An 8,577-nucleotide genomic window follows, 5' to 3' on the forward strand; every position below is an offset into this window, starting at 1 on the left:
GAATAGCTGCACTGTTTGTATTCGGTCATGTTACCAGACACCTTGCCCTGATTAAAAGCAGTGGTTCGCGCTTTCAGTTTCACACGAATGCTGCCATCAATCCACGGTTTCTGGTTAGGGAATGTTTTAATCGTTGCTATGGGAACGACATCTTCAACGCACGTTCTAATGAACTCGCACACCGAATCAGCGTATTCGTCAATGTTGTTGTCTGACGCAATACGAAACATGTCCCAGTCCACGTGATGGAAGCAGTCTTGGAGTGTGGAGTCAGCTTGGTCGGACCAGCGTTGGACAGACCTCAGCGTTGGAGCCTCTTGTTTTAGTTTCTGTCTGTAGGCAGGGATCAACAAAATGGAGTCGTGGTCAGCTTTTCCGAAAGGGGGGCGGGGCCTAGAAGGAGAAGAGATGCCTAGAAACGATTCGGTTGACCGTTTTATGTGTGGATTAATTGGCGGAGTAGAGGACCTTGTGTATTTCAGGTAAAATAACAACTCAATGTTTATATCCCAGGACAAATTAGCTAGCAACAGCAAGCTAGCTAAATAGGACAAATGAGCTAGCAAGTGCAAGCTAACTAGCTAAATTGCCATAAATGTTTAATGTTTTTTGACCTGTCCCCAAATTAATATGGTTCAGAGTTTGTTTTGATATTTTAACCTGTGTGTCGTGATCGCGTTTGTTGTGGTGGGACAAAATACATTTATGCACGATGGCGCACGAGGGCACACGCGTGCAGCCGGTTTGGGTTCCGTGTTACATTTCTGTGTCACCAGAGGATTTTAGCTCCACTAATAAATTATTAGACTGTATTAGTGATTTAAACACTTGGATGGCTTAAAACTTCCTCCAGCTAAATCAAGACAACACCGAGGTACTTATTGTTGGAGCCAAAGGACAGAGAGAGAATCTAGGCGCACATTGAATTCACAGGCAAAAAAGATAAAACACCAGGTAAAAACCTTAGATGTTATTTTAGATTCTGAACAAAATTTTGAATCACACATTAGGAATGTGACAAAAACAGCTTTATACCCCGAGGAACATTGCCAAGGTGTGGCCGTTTATCTCTCAGGCTTATACATAGAGACTGCTTTTATTACAAGCCTGCTTTTATTACAAGCAGGCTTGACTACTGTAATGTTCTCCTGTCTGGTCTACCCAAGAAAGCCATTGGACAATTGCAAAACATATAGAATGCTGCGGCGCGCGTACTGACCAAGACCAGGCGGAGAGCACAGATTACATGCTTTGAAGGGGTTTGCACTGACTGCCTGTGAGTTGTAGAATTACTTGTCTTGTATTGGTTTTTAAATCAATCCACGATTGTGCACCCAAATACATGTCAGACATGCTTTTAAGTTATGTACCCAGTAGGCACTGTCCTTTTAACTATCCCAAATCCTAGGACCAAGAGGCATGTAAGGAAGCCTTTAGTTACTATGACCCCAGCCTTTGGAATAGCCTGCCAGAGAACTCGAAGGTGCCGAAACTGTGGACATTTTTTAAGTAGATCTTAAAATACATTTTTTGCTTTGCTTTTCCTTAGGTTGCTTTTAAGTTGTTCAATTTGTGTCATTATTTTATTTTTTATCTTATGTTTGTTGTGTAGTAAATATTTCAGCTTTTATTTTCATTGTTTTTTAATAGTTTTTTTTCCCTGTAAAGCACATTGCACTCCATGTCTGAAATGTGTCTGAATAAATAAAACTTGATTAGATTTGATTTGATGCCCTGGTATGTATTCACCGGTGTTACCATCTAGTCTTATTGTCTTACAAAACAATTTACAATATAAGATTTTAGGGTTAGGGGTTTGGGTTAGGATTAGGGATTTGGGTTAGGATTAGGGGTTTGGGTTTGGGTTAGGGTTAGGGTTTGGGTTAGGATTAGGGGTTTGGGTTAGGATTAGGGGTTTGGGCTAGGGTTAGGGTTAGGGGTTTGGGTTAGGGTTAGGGTTTGGGTTAGGATTAGGGGTTTGGGTTAGGATTAGGGGTTTGGGTTAGGATTAGGGTTTGGGTTAGGATTAGGGATTTGGGTTAGGGTTAGGGTTAGGGTTAGGATTAGGGATTTGGGTTAGGGTTAGGAGTTTGGTTTAGGGTTACGGGTTTGGGTTAGGGTTAGGGATTTGGGTTAGGATTAGGGGTTTGGGTTAGGATTAGGGGTTTGGGTTAGGATTAGGGATTTGGGTTAGGTTTAGGTTTAGGGTTTGGGTTAGGATTAGGGATTTGGATTAGGGTTAGGGGTTATCGTTAGGGTTAGGGGTTATCAGTTAGGGTTAGGGGTTTGGGTTAGGGGTTATCAATTAGGATTAGGGGTTTGGGTTAGGGGTTATCAGTTAGGATTAGGGGTTATCAGTTAGGGTTAGGGGTTTGGGTTAGGGTTAGGGGTTATCAGTTAGGGTTAGGGGTTTGGGTTAGGGGTTATCAGTTAGGATTAGGGGTTTGGGTTAGGGGTTATCAGTTAGGATTAGGGGTTATCAGTTACGATTAGGGGTTTGGGTTAGGGGTTATAGGTTAGGATTAGGGGTTATTAGTTAGGGTTAGGGGTTTGGGTTTGGGTTAGGGGCTATCAGTTAGGATTAGGGGTTATCAGTTAGGGTTAGGGGTTTGGGTTAGGGTTAGGGGTTATCAGTTAGGAATAGGGGTTATCAGTTAGGGTTAGGGGTTTGGGTTAGGGTTAGGGGTTATCAGTTAGGATTAGGGGTTAGGGATAGGGGTTATCGGTTAGGGTTAGGGGTTTGGGTTAGGGGTTATTGGTTAGGGGTTAGGGTTTATTGGTTAGGGGTTAGGGTTAGGGATAAGGGTTATCGGTTAGGATTAGGGGTTAGGGTTAGGGTTAGTGTTATATTGCAGGTTTATGGCCTGGGCAAATGTATAGACAGGGGTAATTTATTTAGAAATTAGTGGTTGCCCAGGGATGTCTTTGTGTATAACTTGGCAGAGATGCCATAGCCCCTTGGTGGCTTGTGGTTTACAGGTAAGTGCTGCTGGCTGCTGGCTGCTGGCTGCTGTGCTGACTGACATGATGGCACTGCATTGCACTGGACTCAAAATAGATGTTGCCCGATATAAACAATTAAATCGCCAAGATTTTCTAGCTTTTGGTTGTATATAGTATAATATAATAGAATAGATAAATAAATAACTTCATTTTCCCAGAGGGCATAGGTGTATACAGTGCATTTGGAAAGTATTCAGACTGCTGGACTTTTTCCACATTTTGTTACATTAAAGCCTTATTCTAAAATTGATTAAATGCCTTTTCCCCTCATCAATCTACACACAATACCCCATAAGTGAAAACATAAATACCTTATTTACATAAGCATTCAAGCCCTTTGCTATGAGACATGAAATTGAGCTCAGGTGCATCCTGTTTCCATTGATCATCCTTGAGATGTTTCTAAAACTTGATTCGATTCCATCTGTGGTAAATTCAATTGATCGGGCATAATGTGGAAAGGCACACACCTGTCTATATAAGGTCCCACAGTTGACAGTGCATGTCAGAGCAAAAACCAAGCCATGAGGTTGAACATATTGTTTCTAGAGGGAAGGGTACTAAAACATGTCTGCAGCATTGAGGGTCCCCAAGAACACAGTGGCCTCCATCATTCTTAAATGAAAGAAGTTCGGAACCACCAAGACTCTTCCTAGAGCCTGGCCAAACTGAGCAATCGGGGAGAAGGGCTTTGGTCAGGGAGGTGACCAAGAACCCAATGGCCACTCTGACAGAGCTCCAGAGTTCGTATGTGGAGATGGGAGAACCTTCCAGAAGGACAACCATCTCTGCAGCACTCCACCAATCAGGCCTTTATGGTAGAGTGGCCAGACGGAGGCACATGACAGCCCTCTTGGAGTTTGCCAACAGGCGCCTAAAGACTCTCAGACCACGAGAAACAAGATTCTATGGTCTGATGAACCAAGATCTAACTCTTTGGTCTGAATGCCAAGCGTCACATCTGGAGGAAACGTTGGCAACATCCCTACGGTGAAGCATGGTGGTGGCAGCATCATGTTGTGGGGATGTTTTTCAGCGGCAGCGACTAGGAGACTAGTCAGGATCGAGGGAAAGATGAACAGAGCAATGTACAGAGAGATCCTTGATGAAAAACTGCTCCAGAGCGCTCAGGATCTCAGATCTCCAACAGGACAACGACACTAAGCACACAGCCAAGACAACACAGGAGTGGCGTCGGGACAAGTCTCTGAATAGCCAGAGCCCGGACTTGAACCCGATCAAACATCTTTGGAGAGACCTGAAAATAAAGGTGCAGCGATACTCCCCATTCAACCTGACAGAGCTTGAGAGGATCTGCAGAGAAGAATGGGAGAAAATCCCCAAATACAGGTGTGCCAAGCTTGTAGCTTCATACCCAAGAAGACTCAAGACTGTAATCGCTGCCAAAGGTACTTCAACAAAGTATTGAGTAAAGGGTCTGAATATTTATGTAAATGTGATATTTCAGTTTTTTAAATGTATAATAAAAACCTGCTTTTGCTTTGTCATAATTGGGTATTGTGTGTAGCTTGAGGGAAAAAACAATTTAATCAATTTTAGAATAGATCTGTAATGGAACAAAATGTGGAAAAAGTCAAGGGGTCTGAATACTTTCCCAAGGCACTGTATGTTTGAATAGGATAGCTTTATTTTCCCATTTTGGTTATGGCATAGGTTTACAGGTTTCTCATCCTCACGTGATCGGAAAAGAAAGTAGCCATACAGGACTAGCCATGTTCATTAAGTGGTCTAATCATTTTGTCTTACAGTAATAGTGGAACAGTATGGGGCACCATGGTGAGGCTAGGTTGGTGTAATTAGCTAATTGCTCCAACTTGATGTATGTTTTCCTCTGTAACCAGACACTCCAGTAAGCTCACACACTGCTACTCCGCATGACTCAACGGCCTGCTAGACATGCTTTATTTTTCATGTCTACCCCTCAGAGTCAAACAATCCACATTTCACTATTACCTATGTGAAAAGTCACTTTTTTCTGGCTATAGGAAATAGCCAGTGTTACAGGAACATTTTGGACAATCATTTGTGTACTCACATGCAGTCTCAACTGAATTCTGCGTACCGTGAGAATATGTACAGGTATAGCTGTGTGTGTGTTGTATTGGTATTTACAAAACTGTTGTGCTTCTCCATGGTTGATCAGTGTTCATCAGGATATCCAGTGTGAGGGGTGGGAGACCCCATGGATTTGCCTGTAAATTCTGACCCAGTTGAAGATCAGGAGTCCTAAGCTCCCTCCCGGGACCCTAAACACACCTCCCACCGCATCTGGAACACATTATACCATGTAGAACCATGTGGTTGGCACATTGAGCCTTAAAGAGGTGTGTGTGTGTGTGTGTGTGTGTGTGTGTGTGTGTGTGTGTGTGTGTGTGTGTGTGTGTGTGTGTGTGTGTGTGTGTGTGTGCGTGCGTGTGTGTGGAGCTGCCTTTACCACATTTTAGTCATTAGCAGAGCGAGCACCCCTCTGTAGGCACAGTGTTTGGACTTATCTGGTGATATCATCACCTGTGGTTGTCATGGTCCTCTTGATGTCTTCTAAGGCTGTGTGATACATTACTAATAATCACTGGTCAGACTGGCTGCCTGGAGGTTTCTAACTGAGGAGGTTTCTAACTGAGATAATGTCTGGATTTTGTTTCAACGCTAGCCCTTAGCCCCCAGTCCCTAGCCCCCAGTTCCAAGCCCCCAGTCTCTAGCCCCCAGTTCCAAGCCCCCAGTTCCAAGCCCCCAGTCCCTAGCCCCCAGTTCCAAGCCCCCAGTTCCTTGCCCCCAGTTCCTAGCCCCCAGCTCCAAGCCCCCAGTCCCTAGCCCCCAGTCCCTAGCCCCCAGTTCCAAGCCCCCAGTTCCAAGCCCCAAGTTCCAAGCCCCCAGTTCCTAGCCCCCAGTCCCAGTTCCAAGCCCCCAGTCCCCCCCATTCCCAGTTCCAAGCCCCCAGTTCCAAGCCCCCAGTTCCTAGCCCCCAGTCCCAGTTCCAAGCCCCCAGTTCCAAGCCCCCAGTCCCTAGCCCCAAGCCCCCAGTTCCAAGCCCCCAGTTCCAAGCCCCCAGTTCAAAGCCCCCAGTCCCTAGCCCCCAGTCCCTAGTCCCCAGCCCCCAGCCCCTAGCCCCCAGTCCCTAGCTCTTAGCCCTCATGTAGATCTGAAAGGATTGGATATGTTTAAGCAATAAGGCAATTGCCTCACCTTGCTTTCTGATTGGCTGGGTGGAATTTCCGCTATATTGATTTCACCTATCCAATAATATCAGATCTACAAGAGTCTCTAAGGAGTAGGCTAGGTGGTCGGTTTGGAAGTGGGAGACCTCTATACTTGAATAGACTAGCATGGATTAAAGACTATGAGGAGCGCTTCCCTTTCTTTGCTGACCTTCCCTTTTGGTTACATTTGGAGGTTTGGCTGGTGATGCCAGGAATTCCACTGGAGAATTGCAGACAGATTTATTTTTTCCTCCAGTTTCCTTTGTCTAGTCCCTCCTCTCTCCCTCCCCCTCTCTCTTTCGTTCTCCATCTGGGTGCTCCGTGGAAAATCACGGTCATTGTAAATGTGAGCTGCATGCAGCTCTAGCCTCTGTCTCCATTCATCTCACCATGCTCAGGCTAGCAGAGAGACCTGCATTGGGGGGAAAGTCACCTAACCACCGAACCGGGACTTGTTCAATCTCAAAATGCATTTACTCCCTGTCACACCTATACCACTCTACTAGCCTACCAGCCAGTTTGCCACCAAAGCAGCAACAACATTGATTTTCATTTGCTTTATGACATCTCACGTCACTCCAAATTGGATTGGTAGCATGGAGAAAGGAAAAGTGCCCCACAGCCTGAGGTTGACATGGCCATCCATGAACATGTTGAGAAGAACATCCACAGCGTGGTGTAGCTCAGCAACCAGACCAGGGCGGTGTCCCAAATGGCACCCTATTCCCTATATAGTGCACTACTTTTGGTCAAAAGTATTGCACTATGTAGGGAATAGGGTGTTATTTGTGACAAAACCTATAAAGCTGTTTAATAAAAGGTTGAAGAAGTGTTGGCACCTCTATATCTGAATGACACTGTCCATCACCCCTTTCCCTTTGTGTCGGCTGTGTAGGAAAGGAAGGGAGTTGGGGTGGAAGAGAACTGGAAACGTGATGGAAAGAGGAGAAGAGGTAGAGAGGGGTTAGAGCAACTAGTCCTGCCCATGACATAGCTTCAGCATGAGTTCATGCTTTCTGGCTGCCGTCCAAAGTGAAACTGTGGCTGCATCTGGTTAAAATCTCCTGCTCTCTTTCTCCTCCTCTCCGCTCTCTCTCATCAACAAAGACAAACAGAGACAATATCAATTGCAACAGATGTGACGTGGAAACAGAGGGATTCATTTGCACAAAAAATACTTGCCATCTTAATGTTGAGGCTTGTGGAAATAACACATGTAATCAACAGTTGTTGTCATTATTCCTGAGTAATGAATGTTAAAGGACTTTTCTGCTAGTCTGTCTATTTTGTTCTTACAGGCACATTTCTAGTCCATGTTGAAATGAAGAAAAAGGGTATGAGCACTGTCTTCCGACTGCAGTCATTCTCAAACCCCTGAATTCCTCTAAACGCTCTCTAACTCATTCTGCTAAATAAGTGTTTTCATAAGCAAGACTTTCAATATGTGAAAGTGCATGCTTTCTTAAATCTCTCTCTCTCATACCAAATCAAAGAGTACTACTCATTCTTCACAGATTTAGGGTGTGTCCTTCGAACTTCAGTTTTGGATTGTTGACCACATGGATTTGGAAGCAGTCACAATGCAGAGGCGGAGCTTGTGTTTGCAGAGGTGGAGCTTGTGTTTGCAGAGGTGGAGCCTGTGTTAAATGTATGTTATTTTCTATTTTCTATTTTCCTTTTCCCTCCGAATCAGAAACCTTGGTGAATTTATGTTTCTTCCACGTGTGCATTACTGTACACTGTAGGAGGGGTAAAATACTGCAATTTGTCTCACCAGACCAGACCAAGATTAACTCCTGCCTAACTCAACCAGCTGTTAATGAAGTCATTAACATTTAGTTTTAATGAAGGGGTGCTGAAGACATCTTGATGGCAAATATGATTATCATAATCGAAAACCCTGGGTTCTATCTATCATTGTTTCTCATATTCACATTATGATGCATCTGTTATCCTTATACTGGCATGCGTTCAGAGGAAACACAGTGTTCGCTTTTGTTGGATCTTCCTACGATACGGCCATAAGGAAGAAGAGAGTTAGAAGTTGGATGGTAACCTATGGCAACACAGCTGGCATGATAATACATTATGTATCTGTGTCAACATGGGATTTGGGGGTATGAAGACTGAGATACTGAGAGCACAACACTCATTTTCTATCAAACTGTAATCATTGCTCATTATCTCCAGGGTGGGGTGTGTGTCTGCTGTCTCAGATGAACCAGACAGATGTGTTGTTTTTTGTAACATATATTTAACCTTTATTAAACCTGAAAATGTTTTACTGTTATTTAAACCAGGAAGTCTAATATGGTTCAAACCTATTTTCCAAGTGAGACCTGCAAGACGTAAGTAA

General features: G+C 44.2%; 1 protein-coding gene across 1 annotated transcript; it reads left to right on the forward strand.

The window, feature by feature from the left end:
• Positions 1–712: 712 nt before the first annotated feature.
• LOC139391908 (uncharacterized) lies at positions 713–6,143 on the forward strand. Its single transcript, XM_071139521.1, has 3 exons — positions 713–742; positions 5,717–5,869; positions 5,949–6,143. Exons 1-3 carry the CDS (start codon positions 713–715, stop codon positions 6,141–6,143), a joined length of 378 nt encoding a protein of 125 aa, XP_070995622.1.
• Positions 6,144–8,577: the final 2,434 nt, after the last annotated feature.

Source organism: Oncorhynchus clarkii, chromosome 32, assembly GCF_045791955.1.
Source record: "Oncorhynchus clarkii lewisi isolate Uvic-CL-2024 chromosome 32, UVic_Ocla_1.0, whole genome shotgun sequence".
Classification (NCBI taxonomy): domain Eukaryota; kingdom Metazoa; phylum Chordata; class Actinopteri; order Salmoniformes; family Salmonidae; genus Oncorhynchus; species Oncorhynchus clarkii.